Source organism: Aulonocara sp. 'chitande type north' Nkhata Bay, linkage group LG15, assembly GCF_057382095.1.
Source record: "Aulonocara sp. 'chitande type north' Nkhata Bay isolate Kocher_YH1m ecotype deep benthic linkage group LG15, A_spYH_male_GT1.1, whole genome shotgun sequence".
Lineage (NCBI taxonomy): Eukaryota > Metazoa > Chordata > Actinopteri > Cichliformes > Cichlidae > Aulonocara > Aulonocara sp. 'chitande type north' Nkhata Bay.
In genome coordinates this window covers 11463091-11485996 of record NC_141358.1, presented here as the reverse complement: position 1 = coordinate 11485996, position 22906 = coordinate 11463091, and the positions used below count along the sequence as shown (strand labels likewise).

General features: G+C 39.6%; 2 protein-coding genes across 3 annotated transcripts in view; one reads left to right on the top strand and one right to left on the bottom strand.

Annotated features, from left to right (window-relative positions):
* Positions 1–22906, bottom strand: part of slc22a16 (solute carrier family 22 member 16) — an 81189-nt gene that overhangs the window by 26085 nt on the left and 32198 nt on the right. The window lies entirely within an intron of this gene.
* Positions 1–22906, top strand: part of usta (uronyl 2-sulfotransferase a) — a 69567-nt gene that overhangs the window by 27731 nt on the left and 18930 nt on the right. For both annotated transcript variants that reach the window (XM_086264141.1, XM_086264142.1), the window contains 4 exons: positions 2482–2525; positions 7471–7626; positions 19375–19454; positions 19570–19723. In XM_086264141.1, coding sequence (XP_086120267.1) covers positions 2482–2525; positions 7471–7626; positions 19375–19454; positions 19570–19723 — 434 coding nt within the window. The remainder of the gene's footprint in view (positions 1–2481; positions 2526–7470; positions 7627–19374; positions 19455–19569; positions 19724–22906) is intronic.

Here is a 22906-nt window from a genome sequence, read left to right as displayed (position 1 = left end):
AAATGTGAGATTAGTTTAGATTAAATTTGTAAATTTGCTCTTCCTGTAACCTAATAGTTTCTCTACTTGACCTTTCTTGACCCATGTGTCATTGGGACCCACATTCAGCCTTTAGCCTAACAAAAGCTGTCAGAGCAACTTCACTGATCTTTGAAATCTATGGCCCTGGAGTTTTCCTCATGTTAGTGATGGGATTGTTGATTTTAAATCAACCTATTGATCCACAAATTCCCTTGTGAGCATGGGAGAAATCATAAGAGACATAACAGCAGCACTGTGTATTGTTTCCAATTAACTTGCATTCCTTTCGCTAGTTTTTAAAGGACATTCCTTTATGGGCTGTTTTGGGCTACATGTGTTAAGTCATTCTTATCAGATTATTTAGTGGAAAAGAATTATGTCCAGGGCAGTCATAAAAAGTCAGTTTGGGAATTAAAATATTTATTACTCAAGTCCCATTAGACTGTCATTGTCGTCTCTGATATTTGGCATAGGCTCACAGCACAATCAGGTCAATGAGTACAGTTTGTACAGTGGCTCTTTAAGTTGATTTTCCTCTCTCTGTGGGCGGTGGGGGCGGAGGGCAGCTGTCAGCTTTTGCGAGCCTCGTACCCTGGAAAAAATTAGTTCCGATCCTCTATCCAAAACGCTAATGAGAAGCACACACAGGAGGCAGTGAGGGGTTGGAGGTCGCGGTGGTGGCAGGTGGGGGGGTGGTTGTCTATGATGGATGACAGAGGAAGGAACAGAGTCTGTCTGCGTCTCTGCATCCTCACCTTGCCGTGACCTGAAATGCCTCGGAGTAGAGGTGCAAATGTGCGCTTGCCGCTGCATTCCTCAGGAAAACTGTGTAATGCCACGAAAGCGCTACAAAGACGGATGAAAAGATAGAACGAGACTAAGAAACACCTGAGGGTGAGCAGAGTGCAGCTGTATTTATACATCCAGTGCCCGATGAATTAATGAGCCGCGACATCAAACTGAATCCAAGCAAGTCTTATATATAGTAACTACTGTGTGTGTGTGTGGGAAAGCAAGACAGTCAGGCAGATTTTATGTCAGTGTAAGACTAATTACCCAAAGCTTACACACCACTATCTAAAGTGTAAACAGTATTTACAAAGCTATGAACTTCCAGCAGAGTAACATCTACAAGCATGTGCCAAGTGGGAAACTTTGGCCTGAAATAAAACAACGTGTGTGTTCACGCATCATTTCTTTCTTCTTCTGGATCACATTTCAGAGACAAAAGGAGAGATTGTTCTGTTATGTAATATTTCCTCAGTTTATTACTTTACTCAGACTCCACCCATGCACGCTCGCCAGCTTGTCTTTTCCCTTTCTTTCTTGCAGTCTAAGTGCTGTAAATGTGATGGGCAGCCTTTGTGTCTAAACAGGTGATGAAAGAAAAGGTCGCTGTCATAGGCTTGGGCTTGCATTTGGAGTGTGGGCCGAAAGACGGGCACAGATCCTCAGTGTAGGAACAGCCTTCAATGAACACCATTATTCTGTTCCATAAACAGCTACGAATGGAGCTACTTCGACTAGAGCTCTCGTCACAACATCTTCACCTTTAACACTGAAGAGCCATGTGTGGTTTCGACGAATGATGTAGAGTTGGGTCGAGCTGCGCCGTGTGATGCAGGCTTTCACGTGGTTAGATGCGGCAGGGTTTTGAAGCATTTCGGTAGAGGAAGTGGTTAAAGGAAGAAGGGTTTAAAAGACAGGCGTTCGCATCAGTAAAACATATCAGTGGAAACTAAAATGTGATGATTGATGTCACTGATTTCGTACTTTTTATGTTCATGATAGCGATATTTCAGTGTGTTGACAAGTTGATGATCAAAATTTGCTGCAATGGGTTAGTGGCATTGCATGTAATTTTTTCTCCTTGTTACTATTACCTTTCTACAATTTTTACACAACAACTATGACTTCTGAGAAGTCTTTCACTGCCTGAAAAACTCCAAACGGCCAAAAATAAACATACAGAGTCATAAAAGGGAGAAAGTTCAAACATTCACAGCATAGCTGGGAAACATGAACCCTTGGGTCTGCTGGCATCAGCAAAAACTAATTAGAGCCAGTAGTTTGCAAACCTGGAAACCAGTCAGTGACAAAAATCGAGGCGTGCGATAGGACCGCTTTGATCAACTCAACTCCAGAATAGTTTCAGTATATGCACGAGCCTAGGAAGAGAATAGATGATAACAAAAAATGTAGAGATACTCTGGAATGACCTTAATAAAAAAGAAACATCCGATATCAGATCTAAGAATGTGGCTGAACTAAAGCATTCGTGTAGACAATACAGCTCAGGTGTTTTTCTATTTTGATATAAATGAGTCATTTTTACCCTCATGTTATTTATTGATTAGTTTACTTCTTATTTCGTTATAAAATATAATCTCTCCATATATATATATATATATATATAATATGATGTTTTCAGTATTTCAACTTGGATACTTGCTTTTGCAGGTGGATCCACGTATCTGGATGATCACGGACAGCCTGCTCCAAGAGTGAGTCACTGTTATCATGTCTCAGTGTCACTGTGCTTCTTCTCCTGTTTTGTCTAATTTTCCTTTTTTTTTTTTCTTTTTTTTTTTTTTGTCCTGCATTCTCACCTCCCCATCTCCTCACAGTTGCAGTTAAGTGCAGTTAGGATAATGGTTTGGTCTGTGCAAGGGAGCTGCGTGCAAACGCACTCGAAATACCAGCTAGACCTGGCTTCAGTGCTACAGTAATGCTTTGAACGCAGTCTCTCTCGTACACAGAGTGCCGACACAGGGGCCTTGTATTCATCCAGCTGCATGTCTACGGGACTATCTCTCCTCTGTGCTCCCTTTTTCTCTCCTTGCCAACTTGTTTCTGTCTCCGTCGGCCCCTTGTTTATTATCTGCTTCTATAGTCAATCACCTCATTTTCACCTCATTGAATCCCTTTCTTAATTGCTTTATTCACTTTTTAGTTAAAGGAGTCACTGGTGTTTATATTGCCGGGCACAGGATTTATTGCATTGCTAACTTGAGGCTTTATCAAGTATGGTTACGAGGTTTGCTTGTGGCCGATATGAGCAGCTGTTTGGATTTGGTTAGATCACATCTGGCCTTTGTGAGTTGTGTGTTTCAAACTCGTTTTGGCCACTCAGACAAACCTGGCAGCTGCTGTGTTTGTTTCGTAAAGAGAACAGTGGGGTCTTATTTACAGTACGTGAAACAAACTGTGGCTGACTGGAACACAGTGGAAAGATTGTCGTAATTTCCTTTATGCGGTTTTATTTTTTAACACGGTACTGTTATCTGAAAGAAACTTTTTTTTTTTACTTAGAGCAAGACCCCACAAGTATTCTTAGTCTCTAAACTGCATAGTGCAGGGTTGATGTCAAGCTTTCAATGTCATATAGGATATTGCAGAAAATGAATTTCAAGTAGGCCTAATAAATTACAAATCGTTTCCATAAGTTTCTCCTGAAGAATGAATAGAGTTGGACAGCTTAAATATGTCCCGAGGCATCTTATTATAATATTTATTATGCAAACACAGAAGCTCTGGAATTCATTTGACATAGAAAAGTGTGAAAAGGGGGAATATTTTTAACTTTTGAAAACAACAAGAGATCATTTAAGAATTGAATCTGTTACTTTATGTCTAAATATATTACCAGATATTATTAAATATCATTAAAGATGTGTACTGTGTCTATAACTAACTTGATATCACAATTTTGCTCACTTTCTAGTTGTAGGTGTTTTACAACAATAAAATCTAAAGCATAGACTGTACATAAAAGATGAACATCTCTGGTTTAACATCTCATGTTGTTTTTCTTTTAGAGCCAATGATGGTGTTCTTGGTAGCTTGGTTATCACGGTGCAGCTTTAAACCGTGTGGATGCATCATAGACACGGACACCCACTCGGTAGACTGTTCATACATTGATTTAACAGAAGTATAAGTATAGGACACTTCTTTCTTGTTTTTTTAGGCTTCATTATCATTATCATTACTATTATTTTCTTAATTTGGCGGTGGTTTATTTCTAAAGTTCCCACCAAGTTCCTAGATTTTTCACTCGGGCTCTGACTTCAAATTAGATGACAGTTGCCATGTGCAACCACTGTAGCAGCTTTGATAACTAAATACAGCCTCCAAATATATAAACTAGGTTGAGTAGTCTGCGCATCTGGAGGCACAGACTAGTGATTATATGTTATTTGCTTGCATTGACTGATTCCATATCTTCTGTCATCTCTTCCCAGACAGATGATGCAACTGCCATGTCAGTGGCAAGCAGTACATGAGCCTCATCTCTCATTATCGTTTTAACATCCCCCTAGAGTTACAGTTGATCTGCACCTTCAGCAGAGGTCTGACATTCCGTAGCATGCGTGTGCAGAAGGTCGAGCTTTGGGTAAATGTGGGGAAAGATTAGAAATCGAGTTGAAAGCTCAGCATGAATGAGGGTGTATGGAAAAACCACGCAGCTCTCAGAATAGAGTTATGAGCCTTTGTGTGTGCAAGCACTACAAGAATGTCCTCTCTACAATTTTTGCACATGTGTGAAATGTATATCCGTCACTTTATGAAACACACTTTGCAGCACTTTTCAATATAATTACATAGTTTATTTAATTGTTAGAATTGTTAGGAGAAGCCATCTGCCCTTAAGCTTTGATGAATTTGTTATTGTATAGATTTGGGGGGGGGGCTCAGATATATGCTAGAGGGGACCTCATTATGCTCCATCAAACACAACATGGTGCTTATGAACTTCTGCTCTGGAAGTGCAAAAATGGCATGTTTACTGAAAAGCATAATCTCTTGTTGACACTATTTTAATTGAATTCAATTTTATTTACATAGCGTCGCAACAATAGTTCCCTCAAGCATAATCCTAAAGGGCTGTTCAGCACAAGTATCTTATATTAATTTCTCTTACTATCCGAGTTATTATTTATCGGGCTTCCACAGCTTTCTTTTGTCCTGGTTCCCTCCTCCAAAGGCAGATGGCTGCACCTTCCTGAGCCTTGTCCTGCCAGATGCTTCTTCATGTTATAAAATGGAGCTTTTCCTCCCTACTGTTGCCATGTGCTTGCTCAGAGTCGGTCATCTGATTGTTAAGGTCTTCTCTGTATTAATGTAGGGTCATAACCTTATGATATAAAACGCCTTTAGGCAACTGTTGTTGTGATTCGGCATCATATGATTAAAACTGAGTTGAATTATTCTTGTCTCACTTGTTAAGGCACAAATCAAGTCATTGTTCATTTCAACTAATGTAAAGCATTAGTGGTGCTTATTTAGATACTTTGAAACTCCACTTTTACTGCTACTGAGTGCAGTAAGACTCCCTTTCTCCTCTTTTGGATGAGAGTGAAGAAGAATGGATTGGTCAGTATTTAGAGGAAGTTGCTGAGAATGTCGACTGCACCCTAACACTAATTGCCACCCCTCACTTAGCGATAAATGAGCCGTTGATACTAAGGAGCACTGAACCCAAATCAGTCCTAAATAAAACCAGGGTGAACACAAACAAAGGGCAGGTTAGCAGCATATCGGTGTGTGGCTTTCCTGGAGCAGCTGCAAAAGACAGATGAGTGTGTGTGCTGTGGTCGTAACGCGCAGCCGACCGGGACATTTTCTCAAACTTCCTGTTAGATGATTGAAGATTGAGAAAAATGACCGCTAATCATATTCATATCAGAGATGGCCGGTCCAGCCATGAGAAACTCATAATAATTTATGTGTGTTTTTTGAACTAATGACACATTTCAAACTGTGCAAAAGAAAAAGAAACTCGATACTTTTTTTTTTGTGTGAATGTGTGGGAAGAATTGTGGAATAGCAAGTAAGAGAGGGGGAAAAGGAGAATAGGAAAGTGGACTGCTCATCTCCGAGTCTGCTTGATATAAGCTAGAGATTAAAAAACCCCATAACAACATGAATATTAACAGGAAAAAGTGTCATTCTCTAACATGATGGGAAACAGCATGGTTACATAATACTTTCTGACAGAATCTTTACTGGCAGACCCTGTGGACATTTCTCCCAGCGTGTATCAGAAACCAAGCTCTACAGAGTGGGAACAACAATAGCACGAGCTGAAAGCTTGCCCTTTCTGTGTTGTCAGTGCCAGCGGGAGATTTGGACTTTTGAAGGCATGTCTGCTGTTATTCCTGTTAGTCAGCAGCAGGATGTTAGAAGTCTGACAGTCATTTGTCATGATATGCTGTCCTGTGAAACACTGAATGTATTTCAGCCTGTAGTTACTTGGCAAACACTGTGGAAAGTTGAACTGCTGTCCAAGAGATCTATTTCCTGTCAGCTCAAAAACTTTTCCCAAATGTAATGATATCGCTCTTTTTCTTTCTTTTTTTTCATATTTTTGTTAGAATAACAAACTTTTCTTGTTAGGTAATAAAAAAACAATCTCTAAACTTGTATAATCTTATCCTAACTGAAGCTATGTTGTCATTTCAGTTCTTTACCTCTTTATCTGAGGGCGTGTTCTCGTGTATTTGCATCAAACGTATTCACTTGCTAATGAAATCCAGGAACAGGCTTTGATTCTGGGACGTATATGCGGGAAGTGATATTGATACGGTGGTGTCATCTTTCCCTTCTGGCCCTCTCATCATTTCTTTCTCCCTCCTTGAACGCTTCAACATCAGTCCTATTGTTTTCTCTGCTTTTCCACTAAATTCTGGCAAATAGTCCGAGAGGCCTTCACTGTTTGTACGGATTCTATGCTGGGGTGGGGCTGCTCTTAGCGGAGAATCAGAAAAATAAGGCTTTGTGTGTGTGTGTCAGGGAGGGGAGGGGGGTGTTCTCACTGATAAATTTTCTCAGAGTGCTTTCATTCTTTAGGGGCCACTTGTGTAAGCCTTGTGAACTCTTAGAGATAAATGCCAAATTAGTGCATTCTTGCTGACCTTGTGCTTAAATGTGTTTCATATTTAAATTACACATCAGCGATAACCTTCCAATGTAAATCATTAGTCAATTTCTTGGAAATGAAATAGACTGGTATCGACAGTTTTAAGTTTGTGAATCATGGATGAGCTAATTGGTGAGTCATGTGTGAACTTCCAAGTGATTTTGCCTCAGTATCGTTTTGACTAAGTTCTGTGGAGGAGCTTAAGGGGAGAACAGTGAAGCACTGTATACTCATATTAGGTCTTTGTGTCTGTTATTTTTAATGTACTATTAATGTGTTGTCAAGGCAGTTTAGTTCAGCTCTAGAGAGAGTAGGTTATAACTAGAGGTCAAAGTTCAGACACAAAGTTACAGGAGAATGTCGTAAGAATTTAATACATTTCCTCATTTCCCTTTTTCTGCTTTTTTCACAATATTTTTTCCTTAGCTGCTTTTTTATAGTCAAAATGGCACAGAGTAAATGCACATTTCACTTATCAACAGTGAAAGTAAAATACAGAATACATGTGTGCGTTTCTGTCCTCGCAGGTACTCCCCTTCCCAAGCCAGGTGATCTATAATCGTGTGGGAAAGTGCGGCAGCCGGACGGTGGTCATCTTACTGAGGTTACTCGCTGAGAAACACCAGTTCAACCTGGTCTCCTCTGACATCCACAACAAAACACGGCTCACTAAGCATGAACAGGTAAGGTAGCCCAGATCGCACTGTGGTCCAGTGATGCATGGATTTAAAAGACTGGTAGAAGATTATGGGGAAGATCTAACATGTCATAACACATTATATTGTGGAACAACAGAAAGAACCAAAAAACTGAACGGAAACAAAAGAGAAAGCACAAAATATAGCAAAATCTATCTTTTTCGTATTATATTTTGTGTGTGTACATGTTTAGATGTTAAGACATCTTTGTGAGGACAGAACATTGTCATGCTACTATACTTGTGAGGACCAACAGTCATTTATGGGGACAATATGCTCTTCCCAAGAGTTTGAAGGCATTTCTGAGGCTCAAAATGTGGTTTTAGTGTCAGGGTTACAATGAGGTTATGGATAGGTTTAGGTTGAAGGTTGGGATTAGGCATTCATTTTTGATGATTAGGGTTATGGTAAGCGGTTAGGGAAAGCATTATGGCAATGAGATGTCCTCGATAAGATATGAAAACGTGTGTGTGTGTGTGTGTGTGTGTGTGTGTGTGTGTGTGTGTGTGTGTACAATTCAGAATTGTATAAAATTATGTTGAAAATCTCTTTGGGGTCTTGGAAGCTCTAAATAAGTCTGCGGTCAGTGAAAGCCCCAAACAATATCCTAGTTCATCCTAAAAAATCATTTGCAGTTCAGCTATGAAAAAAAACGTCCTTTTAATAGTTCATCAAAAGAAGAAAAAAGAGGCACAAGGCTTTAAAATCTGCCAGCTGCTCTTCAGAGCAGTAGATGCAAGCTTAGTACCAAAAATAAGGTTCGCCGAAGCACTACATCTCACATGTAAAACAATACAACAAGTGTACTGTACATTACACAAAAAGATAGCCGAACTATCAAAAGTCTACATTGGAGTCCCTTAATAGCAGTTTTGGATCATTTAAAACAATCTAAACTTAGTTTGCCATGGAAATGTAACTTTTTTTTTTCTTCTCTTCCCTTTTACTTGGACAATTTAATCATCCTGGAAAATATGGGGGAAAAAATGACACTAAATGTGAGGGTTTGTGGTCTTCAAATCCGTCAACTTTAAACTGTTTCCTAACTCATTCATCATTTGTTTTTATATGAGTGTAGTTAAACAGGTCTAAATAATTTCACTGTTAAACAGCCAGATGATATTGTCACATCCTTCGAGTAGCAGCGTGTGTCCCCCAGGTGAAGCTAAAGCAACTGTGCATTGTTCAAATAACTGTGTGGTCAGTGTCAAATTAACAGCAGCGGTTTATTCAGTGCTTGTTTTTGTAGTTATTGTGAGAAAAAGACTGAAGGATCATGAATCTTCTTTTATTATTTCCTGGAATATCTTGAGGACATGAGCATTGGGTTTACAGAGGAAAAACTGCTTTCCTTTAAAAATACCACAGCTTTTTAAGACGTAGTGCTCAGCCATGCTAGTAGGAATAAGAGTGAAAATGCTAAGGTGTATAAATAATGCCCTTTCTTAAATCTTTTTCTAATTGATATATGCAGTACTGTGCAAAAGTCTTGATCCACCCATCATTTCTATAGATTTTGCTAGGAAAAATTGAAGTTTTTGTAGCTAAAGGGAAAAACAGAGCATGTACAATTCTGAAAATCAGCATTTGGTTGACAACCTTCATCCTTCAATAGACCCTGAACTCTCTTAGGCAAACTTTCTTGTAATTTCTGTAAATAGTCTTCAGGAATAGTTCTTCAGGCTTTTTGAAGGACCTTCAAAGCTCTTCTTTAGATGTTGGCTGCCTTTTGTTCCATTTCCTGTCAAGATGATCCCACACTGTTCTAGTATTGTTGAGGTCTAGGCTCTGAGGAGGTCAATCTATAACTGTTTTTCTATCTAGGTATGGTTTTAATAAACTGGGAGTGTGATTGGGATAATTGAATCAATTTGCAGTGAGTCCTCCAAGTGAAAGGATGAGCCATTATTGCTCAAAAAAATACAGCTAATTTATTGAAAGTGTTTTACCCTAATGATGCTCGCGGTCCAAGACCAGGAAAATCAAGTTATTATTATTCTAGTCTGACCCCACTACAGCATCAGTATCCTTTCCACTTGCCCATTCAGCAAGGTTAATCTTTGAGCAGCAATGAGCCTCTACCTTCAAGAACATAGTTCATGGCATCGTTTTCAGCACCATCCTTTCATTACTTCCACAGTTAGCACCAGGATGCCAGTTTCCGTTTCTTCTATCTTACTTTTTCAACATACTTCAGTATGTTGAAAAAGTTGCAGGCAGCGGGGTTGCCAGATGCAATTTCTCTGTCCTACTTGTTATATTTATCTACTCCAACTTCTAGGACCAGGTTGCCAAATCTTTCTCCATCCCCACAGTTGACCATTCTCCTGGGTTGCGTTTAGCCTCGATAAAACATAGCAACGAGATGCTATCATATACAAGTATTGCCTCAAATGGGATTACGGTGGTCTGTGGCGTACTCTGTCATTTAATACAGCAAGGTGTATTACTGCTGACTGGGTACACTTGTGACAATCATTCCTCATAGTTCAATCAAGAAACTATAGGAAACTGATGCAAATGAAATTGCTCTTAAGTGCCCTTGGCTCATCTTTGGCACCAGGATGCCAGTTGATGTCCCATCATTTCAAGTCTCTTTGGGGCTGCGTTCAAAGAATCTGCATTCTCTGCACCAGCTGGTCTTGTTCCTTTTCTTGCAATAACAAATACATATATGCAGGGAAAACAGATAGATCAAGCATTCCATCTATTAATGACAAATGTCCCTCATAAGTTTCTGTCTCTAGGCGTGTTTTGTAATGATTTAAGTGATCATTGTGTAGTTGCTACCAGTAGGAACACTAAAATCCCTAAATGTAAACCGCGTATCATCTGTAAAAGAAATTTTAAAATATTTAATGAGCAAGCGTTTCATTATGACTTGTCTATGGTAAATTGGGAAAACTTGAGTCTGATACCAGACATCCATCTGGCTTGGGCTTATTTTAAAGAAATTTTTATGAAGATTTTAAATAAGCATGCACCTGCCAAAAAATTTAGGGTCAAGGGACGGGAGAACCCTTGGTTTTCATCGGAATTATCAGAGTCCATCCATCAGCGTAACGTGGCATGGGCAAAAGCTAGGAAAAACGATTCCCTGACTGACTGGTTAGACTTCAGGAAATTAAGAAACAAATGCACGACACTTATCAAGAAGGCTAAGTCAGAATATTATTTATCTGTTACTACAGAAAACCTCAATAACCCTCAGAAATTTTGGAAAGTAATTAAGTCCTTATCTATAAATAAAATATCACAGGCTCTTCCAAAATTCATTTTAAAAGATTCTGTCCCAGTTTATGACAGAACTGAGGTCTTAAACAGCTTTAACAAGCACTTTGTAGCTACTGGTTTTTTATTTAACTCTGTTGGAGCAGCCCCCATGATTCCCTGCACAGAACCCCAAACATATATTGGGGAGCTTTTTGATTTTTCTCCTTTTTCTGTCCAGGAAGTGCATAAAGCTCTTAAAGCCTTAGATCACAGGAAACCCCCAGGGCCAGACTTAATAGAGCCCTATTTTCTGAAAATAGCAGCTGATTACATTGCACAACCTCTTACGATCCTTTTTAATCTTTCAATCCAAAATAAAGAAATTCCACTTGTTTGGAAGTCTGCTTTTGTTACGCCAATACTAAAAGGAGGCGACCCGGACATTTTGACTAATTACAGGCCAATATCAAACTTGTGTGTTTTGGCAAAAGTCCTTGAGTCTCTCGTCAGTGAGCAATTAAAAGAGTTCTTGTACTCTAATGAAGTTCTTTCAAAACTACAATCTGGGTTTAGAAAACAGCATAGTGCTGTCACGGCTGCCACAAAAGTGATAAATGACATACCTGTTGCTCTGGATAAAAAACAGCACTGTGCTTCTCTCTTTATTGACCTGTCAAAAGCTTTCGACACTGTGGATCACGCCATTTTAAAGCATAGGCTTCTTTCTTTGGGGCTGTCTAGACATGTTGTCTCCTGGTTTACTAATTATTTGAGTGACAGGACTCAATGCATTAAATGTGAAAATCTGTGCTCAGAACTTTTGAATATTCACACTGGGGTGCCACAGGGTTCAATTTTAGGACCTCTGCTGTTCATCATGTATATAAATGATTTGGGACAAAATGTGTCCAATGCTAGTATGCATTTTTATGCTGATGACACAGTTATTTATTCCTTTGGCTCAAACTTTGAAAAGGCAATAGAATCGTTGCAGAAAGCTTTTGACGTGGTTCAGCACACACTTCTGGAGCTGAAATTGGTTCTCAATGCTGAAAAGACAAAGCTAATGTTGTTTTCAAACATGAAGAGATTTCCTCAAACTGTCCCCTTGGTGTCCACTCTTGAGGGAAACCTCATAGAAGTGGTGCATACGTATAAATATCTTGGCTTTTTAATTGATGATTCTCTGACCTTTAAATCTCACATAGACAATCTTGTGAAAAAACTCAAACTAAAATTGGGATTTTTCTTTCGAAACAAATTTTGCTTTTCTTTTGAGACAAAAAAGCGTCTTGTAAATGCTACATTTTTATCTGTTTTAGATTATGGTGATCTGCTGTACATGAATGCTTCCGCCCAGTGTCTTCATAAGATTGACTCAGTTTATCATGCCTCCTTACGGTTTATTACAAACTGTAGGGCCTTGACCCATTGTTGTGATCTGTACGCTCGAGTGGGATGGCCTTCGTTGTCCTCCAGGAGGTTTGCTCACTGGTGCATCTTTATTTATAAGGCCCTGCTTGGACAAATGCCCACCTACATTTGCGATCTGCTCACACGGAGAAGTACTGTTTCTTACAGCCTGCGTTCAAGCGATCTTTTATTGCTCAATGTTCCATTTGCCAGAACTGAACTGGGAAAGAGGGCTTTTACTTATGCTGCCCCTTTCACATGGAACATGATGCAAAAAGACTGGAAGATAGCAGATCTTATTTCATTAAATGCTTTTAAGTCCAGATTGAGAGAGCCAGAGAAAAATGTTTTTAAAATGTAATTGTTATTTATAATATGTATGTAACTTTGTAATTTCAACGTGTTGTCGCCTCTTGGCCAGGACTCCCTTGCAAAAGAGGTTTTTAATCTCAATGGGACTTTTCCTGGTTAAATAAAGGTTAATAAATAAATAAATAAAATAATGACAAGCCAGTGTTGCGCTATGTTTTTGTCCAGCAGGGTTTACAGGCACGCTGTGTTAAGTTAAACATCCAGTGCTTGTCAAACCCATTAACACTCTTTACTCTCTAAACCATTCCTGTCAGAAACCACTGACGACATTTACAAATTAAAAATCTTCTGTACCTCTCTCTGGCACATCAGTCTCACTATATGGCTTTTAAGTGTTGGCAAACTGATGCACTGATTAATTAACAATTCAACCTGCTTCTTCATCAACTTTCTTAGCATAAGTTGCCAGATGTAAATACTGCTTATTGCATTTTCATCATCTGGCTACATTTTAGCTACTGGTTGCTATGTCCTTGAACTACTGAGAGCCAATTCTCCGTTCTACGGATGCCAGCTCTATAAAGTCTGGTAGTGGATCCACATCGATAATAACAAAAAGTGACAACATCCTCCAAGTTCCTCATGCCATGGCAGGAACCATCTAATTCTTACTCTGTGAAACTCAGCAGCATCAGTCTGATAGTCCTCCTCACAAAATGTTCTTCTTACCCTTTCCTGCCCCAATTTGCTCCCTCTTCTGGCACTTGATACTAGCCCTGTGCATCATCTTTCTTGACCAGTCATTCATTGCCACTCTCTCGCTGCATCATTTACACCCTTGCTTATCAGCATAATTACCCATGACAGCTCCTCTAAATCACAAATGTGCCTTCGGTGACCCCGCTTGTGAGTTTAAATGGTATCTTCTTTTAGGAACTTGACATTTAAGATGTCCTCCAACACAAATTAACTCTACACAGATGCCACTCCTTTCACTGGTATTGGGGGGTTTTGCAGGAACTCCAAAGAAGAACCAGTAAGAATTCAAAGAATTGGTCAATATCACTAAACTCTTTCATGTCAGTTCTTAGCTGCCTTTAAATTTGTTCTGTAGTAACTGCAGCTCTGCGTTGGAGGCATAAAGCAAATTGATAAATCCATTTTCATTCATGCAGACAACCTAGCCTTGGTAGAAATATCTATGTGAAGAAGAAACTGCCATCTTTGCTTTTATCTAATGGACCTAAATTGTCAAACTTTCAACAGCTGTCCTGAATTTTCATTGTTGCTACTTCATCTCCTATGCCCATCTTTTCCTGTGCATTAAAATAGCAAATGTTACAGTAAATGTTGTCTTATTGGCATCGATGTCATATAAATTAGACACCATTTCAACCGTGTCTACTCATCACAAGCCTTCAGCATCAAATGCATCTTTATCGCTGTCTATCGTTAACGTCTGATCTCCTCTCCCGCAGCATCAAACTTTATTCAAAATATGCTCGCAATCATCCATCATGTATGCATCATGCTCCTGGAGGTTAGGGTCTCCTTTGCGAGCTGCCAGTCCTTACCTTTGTGTGGTCTTACTTCTCTCTTTTTTGTATTGTGGGTTGGAGTAATTTAGAATTATTGTATCATATACCAGTCACATGTACTTTTTAGATTTCACTTTTTCAGTAATGCAATGCTCTTTTAAGCCATCTGGGCAAAAAAGAAATTTAATCATGTGGTTGTGTGGGAGTGCTGCAGTAGTGACTCACATTTGCAGCCTTCTTTCGAAGTAAGGTACTGCTAACCACTTCTGAATGGTCAGCAGACACTAAATATATATAACCATTACTGACCAAACTGATGTAAATATTACACTAATATTGAAACAGTTACTTGTTTGCCCATTCATCAATCTCTGAATGCTGGCTGCACAGACAGTGGCAGAACACGGTTAGTCTCATTAATTCACGGGGTATAAAACATCTTTTTAGAAAGACTGTGCACATTCAAGGGGGATCCGGTTAAGAGTGTAAGTCTGTGCTTGTGTTTGTGTGTTCTTCTCGCATGTGTACTTCTGTGTTGACTTACGCAGATCCAGACGCATGTCACCTAAGTTTAGAAATGCTGGTCTCATCAGTTGTGGTTCTGGCTCTGGACTGCAGTTTTGGATGGGTTTCCTGCTGGCACTCCCAGTAGTGCTTTAATGGGTTTGCACTTTGCAAAGCTGCTATGGGCTTTGAGGCACACAGTATCGTGAACTATCTGTGCACCAGAACAGGCTTAGTGAAAGAGATTTGTGGCATTTCCTGAATAATAATTATAAAAAATAAACGTAAGACCTTTAAAAAACAAGGAGAAAAATTCTTTACCATCCATTTGTCTGCCATCGAAGTCATGATTCCTACCACTGTCTGGCCAAAGATAAGAGTGTGTACCTTACCACACTTACTGATTATTTAGGCTTATAACAAGTTGATTGTGATATAAAGGCAAACTGAACCCAGGGCAGCAGTCAAATCTTTCTGTGGTTCCCCCTTCGTTTCCCCTGATGAGCCCTGTGAGGACACCACCAGAGCTGTGGGGAGGAGGTAGTAGGGGCTCGCAGGGTTGCAGGTATGCCTGGAATCTCAGACCGTCCTCTACTTTCTTTCTGGTGAATGAAAGTGAGATCTGGCCAGATGGACTAAAGGGGTGGGGCTGAAAAACACACAAACACAGCAAACGTGCTAAATGCATTCAGTGCCTGCATGTTAACCTGGGCGCGGGGGTGGGAACATCAGGGGAAAATGTTTTTTAAAATGTACGTTTATATGCGTAATTCAAGTAAAGTAATAAATGCTGTAGAGTGGCTTAACAAATTCCACAGTGCTAATGAAACTCTTACATTTTTTTTACTTTTCTAGCAGGAGAGATCCACAGAAGGGGAAGCAGAGTGAGTGGAAATGTACTGAGCCCAAATCTGATTGGGGCCTCAGATTAACCACTCTCCGTACATAAACAAGTATACATATTACTGTTGCTATCCAAACAGTAAGTCTATGACATAAAAAACTACATACAGGCAGCTGTTAAGAGCAGGTCATTCAAACTGTTACTTAACCGATCGGTTCATTTGACTGAGAGCATTTTAAATAAAGACCGAAACTGTAACGACAGGGAACATGACCGTTATAAGTAAGATTTGAGAATCGGCCCCAGTTTTACAGACGTGTTGAGAGTATTAAGAAACTGTTTATGCCAATTACAGTAATCTTTATTCTGCGACAATGACAATACTTTACGTCTTAAAGTGAAACCCAACTTACCAAGACTTACTTTTCACTTGTATTTTAAGATTTACTCTTGACGTCATGGATCATGGGAAACGGAAAGAAGGAAAAGTAACGCATTAAAGCAACTTTAACAAACACAAACACTTGAGTCCCAAACTTTTCTTAGCCTTACCTGATGGATGTGAGGAAAGGGTCTTTGCACCTTTCTGCAGGTCATGTATTCAAAAATAAAGTCTTGAAAGAAATTTCATGTAATCGACCTTTCTTTGCCTTGCATTTAGTTTGCTGCTGCTGGTAACCTCTGAAATAACTGTGCTTGGTCTCTCCTGGAGCTTGTTGATGGACACACAAACTCATCACTGAGAGAGTCTTGGCTCATTGACATCTAGCCGCTGTAACCTGGAAGCCAAGATTAAAAAAGAAACTTTCCAACTTGTTAAGGATTTGCCTGCAGCGACATTTTCTTAATGTGCCCATTATTCCCTTGTAATGCATAATTCACCTCCGCTGTCCTTCTGCTGTGCAGTAGTGGAGAATTTTAAATGTGCCAAGTTGGTGTCCTCTTCTCCTGCTGCAGCTTTATAGATTTTCGTTTTCTTCTACAAAGACTGTGTTTTTCTTTTGAAGGGTTTTGTGTGTACTCGTTGCGATAATGATGTAACAGCAGGCACCTCTCCCGGTAGAGTCATGCTCTGTGTATTGCCACTGGATGAAAAAAGGAGGACATGGACCAATGCAGAAAACACAGAAGCCCTTTCAGCCACTATTTTTTAAAATAAATGAATGAAACCTAGCATGGAATGTAAAAAAACTCCACAACCCAACGACAACAAAAAAACACAAATAAAAACAGACTGATTTATTGAGATTATATTGTTGAAGTTCTCTTGCTCTTTTTCTGCACCTCTATAAAAGGTAGATCTCAACAATCCAGATTCCGCTAGATATGCAAGATGTGGGTTTAAGGTGCTAGAGTCACGTCTTACAGATCCTCATTACCCAAGCACACCATGCTGTTGAATTTGCAGCAATGTAGAATTGCAGATTGTAGACAGAAATGACTATGGCTCTCTGTAGCAACAATATTGTTATTCAGAGGTGACAGTGACAGCATCTGATAAGTGTGGAGTATGGAAGGCATTACAAGAAGAACCAATTATATCTAAATCTATTATATCCAACGCAATGGACAGTCCACAAGAGAGGTGAAGACGAGTGCAGGCAAGGTAGAGTGGGTGGAGATGAGTGTCAGGATTGTGATTTGTAACAGAAGAATAGTGGCAGGGGTGAAAGAGAAGGTTTACAAGCTGTAATGTATGGTTTGAAGATGGCAGCACTGATGAATAGACATTAGGCCATGCTGGAGGTGACAGTTGAAAATGTTAAGGTTTTCTGGGAGTGACTAGGATGAACTGACTTAGAAACGAGTATGTCAGAGGTACAGCTCAGGCTGAGCGGTTTGGAGACAAAGAGAGACAAAGGTTGAGATGGTTTGGGCAGAGGGGGGGAAATTGGGTAGAGTGGAATTGCAAGGAAGGAGGATAATCACAGAGAAGATTCACGGATAGTAAAGTTGGATGTGCAGAGGGTTGGTGTGAAAGAAGAGGATGCTAGGGATAGGGTGAGATGACAGATGATTCGCTGTGTCGACAATAAAGGGACAAGCTGAAAGACGAATACAACGAAAAGAAGCAATTATATCACAGCAGTTTTGAGGGCAACCATACAAGTCCCATCCTGAAACCCTATGATGAGCAATTCAGCCATTTGGGTGTTTTTGAAGCAGATATGACAAGCTAGAAGTGGATATCACTCAGAAGTAGTGGGATATAATGAGTTTTTAAAAACAAGATAGGTTCTTACAAAAGGACACCGTTCCTTATCTGACCTTTTTTTCCCCCAACCACAGCAGTCGCCGCTGATAGCCAGTAGAAAATAATACAGATTTTAAGGTGCTTCAATACTGCTTTCAGGAATTGTTAAGTATCAGAAGCTCTGTCAGTCTTTTATATATAGTTAGGATGGAGGAGTTGGGACCACTATGTTTTGTTCCCTTGTTCTCAAATCGCCTGCATTGTTCTGCCATTGAGCTTGTTTCGTGCTAGACATGGTCATGCTGGTTTCCATTATAACCTTGCCTTGAGACCATCTCTGCCCGTCTTCTGCAGTTAATTTTGTGGGTTAGCCTTGCCTCTCAGTACAGTCCTCAGCCTCTATCTCTCTGTCGAAACTGATGGGCAAAGTCACACGCAGACACACAAACACACCTTTTGACTTAAACTTCACATGAATATGACCTCGAGCTGTAATGTGCGGTCTGTTTCCTGGCTTTGCAGTGCTGATTCCTGCTCACTGGTCGAAAGGGCTTTGATATAGAGAAATAGGATGAACTTTATTGCAGTTTTATCACTGGTAAAATGAAAAGAAAAAGTTCCTGAAAACAATGTGTCATGTAATTAAAAGTGACTCTGGTGCAGGAGAAAAGGTCTCCGTAATTTGAGAGACTAAATGAAAGAAAATTAAAGTAAGACGAGACAAATGGGTAACAGAAGCTACTTGGACTTGAGGTACATTCATCTTTGGACTCAAAGTACCAGTGTTTTTTAACTTCCCCTGTGGCCATACTGAAAGACTGGGCCTATAATCTCTTTTACACTTATCTTCTGTCTTTAAAGGCTCAGCTAAATGAACTTGCCAAAGTTAAACTACACAACAGAGACTGGAATGAAGAAAGGCAAATGAGTAAGGGGAAAATAAATTCACAGCTTGCATACAAATAGACAAATGCAGCTTAGTATATTTCAAACTGGAAAAGAGCGCTGCACTCTCACATCTTAAAGTAAAAGCCACTCAAAGTACTTAAATGTCGCTACAAGCTAGCCAATATTTTGAGTCATTGTTCTGTGTTTTTATTATTTTTAAATTAGGCATACTGCATCATTTTCTGATGCAGAGACATAACTTGAATTAAACTAACTTTTTACATGTGTGACTTTGATAACTGGATCTTACATAGTGCATTACTCCAATATGGAACCTTTTATGTGAGGAATGACTAAGATTTTGGATCCAGTTGCTTAGTATTTATGCTATTCTGCACTCTGTAGTTGTACTTTTTGCTTGCCTCTCCATGCAGACCTGGAAGCCCAGTGGGAATCTTTTTATTTCATTTTCTTAATTGATTTATTTGTTCATTCTGCAGAGGGTGGAGAAACTTTGAATAACAGCTTTAGAGGTGTTGGCAAAATCTTGGCTAAAGATCCAAGATGTTGAGGTGATGAACATTGTGAGACGAACAAAACAGTGATATTACATTCTGATTCTTTATTGTGAATCCAGGCCGCCCCATAGCTATTTACATAATGACTTGTTTATTTTATGAGAGGTTATTTGAGGTCAAATATTTAACTAATTCAGATGGGAATTTTTGATTTCTCTTTAAAAAACAAAAATTAAAGATGCTGTTTTGTCTAAATTGCCCGTATCCATTGCAGATGTTTGATTTTATGCATATTCATTTTTTCCCCAGGTGGATCTAATGAAAAATATCAGCAGTATTCCTCAGCCATTCCTTTATACCAGACACGTTCACTTCCTCAACTTTACAAGGTAATGTCTACAAAAGTATTTCATCAGTGTTGGCTAAAATGTGGGGTTGTTTTTTTTTTTTGTTTGGGTTTCTTTTTTTGGTTCTTACTGAGTGCTTTTTATTTATCTGTGTCAGGTTCAAGATAGAGCAGCCTGTGTATATCAACATAATCCGGGATCCCATCAATCGCTTCCTCTCCAACTATTTCTTCCGTCGCTTTGGTGACTGGAGGGGCGAGCAGAACCACCTAATCCGAACTCCAGGGATGAAAGATGACGAGAGATACCTGGTGAGAAGCTTTTCTGCAGAGATACATTTTATTTTTGAAAAGCCTTAAGTGCACATGGACTTACTTGCTTAAAGTTCTCGTAGATATGCGTCTTATGCTTTGGGTTTTTGGGCTTTCGTTTTTTTCTCTCCTTGTTGTAAATGAAACAACAAGAAACCAAGCTGGTGAATAAATGTATTGCTTTTCTTATAAACAAAGAGGTTTGAACTCACCACAGCCTCGGAGACTAACAAAAAGGAATCATTACCAGAGCGGCAAAAACTGCGGTTCTTCAAAGCTGTTTGCTACTTGAGGCTGGCTGCAAAAGCAAAAGAGTTCCCATAAACTCCAGTGTCGAAATGGTCAACTTTACAGGAGAAACATGTTTACGGCATAGTACAAAAAATAGTTTTGGCCTCTCGTGTTACGCTTCAGTTCACTAGAAGGCACCACATCCTCAATTTGATTTGATGGTGATTCTTAACAGAGAATGACAAGTGGCATAAGGATAGACCGAAGTTTGAGACAGCAGTTTTTTGGAAGGCCTCAGTGAGGAGTGGTGGCTGCTCCCAGGCCTGGCAAATCCCCAAATACTAATGAGAGGCGTGAGAGCTGAGAAAAGTGGGGAAGGGTGGGGCACAAAATCGTGAACTTACTTATAGTGTAGGAAGGTTTATATAGCCGTGGAACCAGAAGGGGAGTGTATGAGGTGTGATCCCGAACCTGAAATTCAGATAAATAATCTAAAAGACAGTTGTTGAAGAGGTCATTCCTAACTGTTCAATTCAGTTCGGCCCCAACGATCAGATAACCCCCTGTGAGCAAGCACTTGGCGACAGCGGGAAGGAAAACCTCCCCTTTAACAGGAAGCAACTAGTTTGGGGGGTATTTGATCTGAACCTCTATTGTGGTTTAAGTCTCTTAGAATGGTTTTAATGCAGTTTTTGTTCACAAAATAAAGTAGGTCAATGGTAATAAACATGCTGCCTAAGTAGTCTGTGCTCAAGTTGTTTTTTTTTAAAGATCTTATTAATATGGTAGACCTTTATCACAAACTGGGCCACATGGCCATGACTAAAAAAGGGAGATGCACACAAATGCCAATTAAAAGACTGTTTTTTCATTTATAACAAACAAGTAAAGAACTTCATGCTGTGTTTAGTCAGTATGATAAGAAGTGTAAATAAGTGCATTGGCAAAGAAATGGTGTATGCAGTGTCAGTTAGTGCAAAAAACCCAGAGTCTACCTGCTGTCAGTCACAAACGGTAAGTTGCTTAAAACATTTGCCAGTCCCCAACAATTATTTGTTCACCGATTTAATAACCCCAGTAAAACTCGCTCCTCCAGCAAAACTTACCAAACCCAGCCAAGTATTTTGCAAGTCTATCTTGCTTGTTGCTCATGTTGCATTTGCTCAACTGTCCTTTGTTTAACAACCTCCAGCTTGTCCTTTTCCATTTCCAGCTTTTGCCTCTCAATCTCCAGCTTTGCTTTTCCTTTTCATATGTCATTTGCAACAAAGTGAGTCATTTACATAATTTCCTTAGGGGTTAATAAATTATTCTGACTCTGATGATTCTGATTCTGCTGTTCAAAAGCCAGGTTTCCTGGTGTAACCACACGTGACAGTATTGATGTGTGATCAGCTCTCATTTGCACAGCCACTAACTCTCCTATTTCAGTCAGCTGCAAGTTACTCTCAGAGTTTGTGTTTTCTTTATGACAGTTATCACCAAGACCAGTCAAATCAAGTTCATAATTGTCTGTAAATATCAGAAGGTGAACTTTTGTACAACAATCCAGAAAACCGTCTAATGGTGATGCAACAAATTCCTCCATCCCTGCCATGATTCAGTCTAAGACCCAGGAAGAGAGGGGAAAAAAACAAAGCCAGCAAACAGCATTGCCCCAGGTCGGTTAGTACATGAAAGATACAACATGTCCCTGAACCAAAGCGGAAAAGCCTCCTTCTGCTTACCTACTTTATGAACCCTAGTCTTCATTGAAATTAGAGGTGAGCCATTTAAACAGCAGCAAGCTGGTAACTCACCTGACACAACCAAAACAAAAAACCTACAACTAGCACAAATGGGCCACATTGATATGCACCTACTATACTAGAGAACCATGCAATCACTGCTAATAGCTCACACCTGCCCAGGTGTCCCCACACACACACACACACACACACACAGCAGTAGCTGTAGGATCAAAAACTTACCAGACAGACACAGTTCAAATTAACCAAACAAGTCAAATTCAAACAACTCAGTTCTGACTCACAATATATCTCCTGGACACAAGTTGCAGCAAACACAATGCATATTGCATGCTTCACACAAAACATAATGTAATGGCAACAACCCAAACAACAAAACAAAACAGCCACAAACAAATTCATTTAAATAGATAAGGTCGTACTTGTAACAAACAAGTGGGGAAGATGCACACAAATGCCAATGAAAAGACTATTTTAAATAAAATAAAAAACAAGGAAAGAAATCATCTGTGGCGTGTGCAGTCAGGGTGAAAAAATGGCATATGGAACTGTAGCCAAGTACAGGATAGGGTAGGGGAAATTAAAGTAAGATGGAGAGAATGGGCCAATAGCTAGATTCGCAGGAGGGATAAAGGGAGTTGCGTGGAGAAGAATGACTGGAGCCACAGGTAAAGTTGCTATGAATTGTATTAAACTATTTAGCAACAATTTAACAGCATTTTATGAACAGGAATGAAAACATAAAATAAAATACAGTGACAGCAATAATAATAACAGTCAGAATCCTATCTGAGCTCAGATATGTCAGTCTTGCCGGCTTAATAGTCAGTGTTCAGTCAAGTCAAATCCAACAGGTCAAAAGTTTGTGATTGGTGCGATTTCGTCCTACCGCACTGTTGCAATTGTTCGTGAGAGAAGAGCAACCTGCCCTTCTGGGCCAACTCAGAATGGCTGTGGTTCGGTTCAAAGGGAAAGGCTCGCCATCTTCCTCGTCAGGAAGAGATCCAGGTCTCACGATCCCATAAAAAAACCTAGCCTGTAAACAACAGGACTATTACTAATTCAGTTCACACTCTAATGATATACATGGCCATATGTAAATAATGTAAGTGCTATAACAAAACAAGCACAAAACATTAATTCTAATTTCTAACTATAGTCTATACAGTGCATCTTAATCATGAATGCAATCTTTAAATCACAA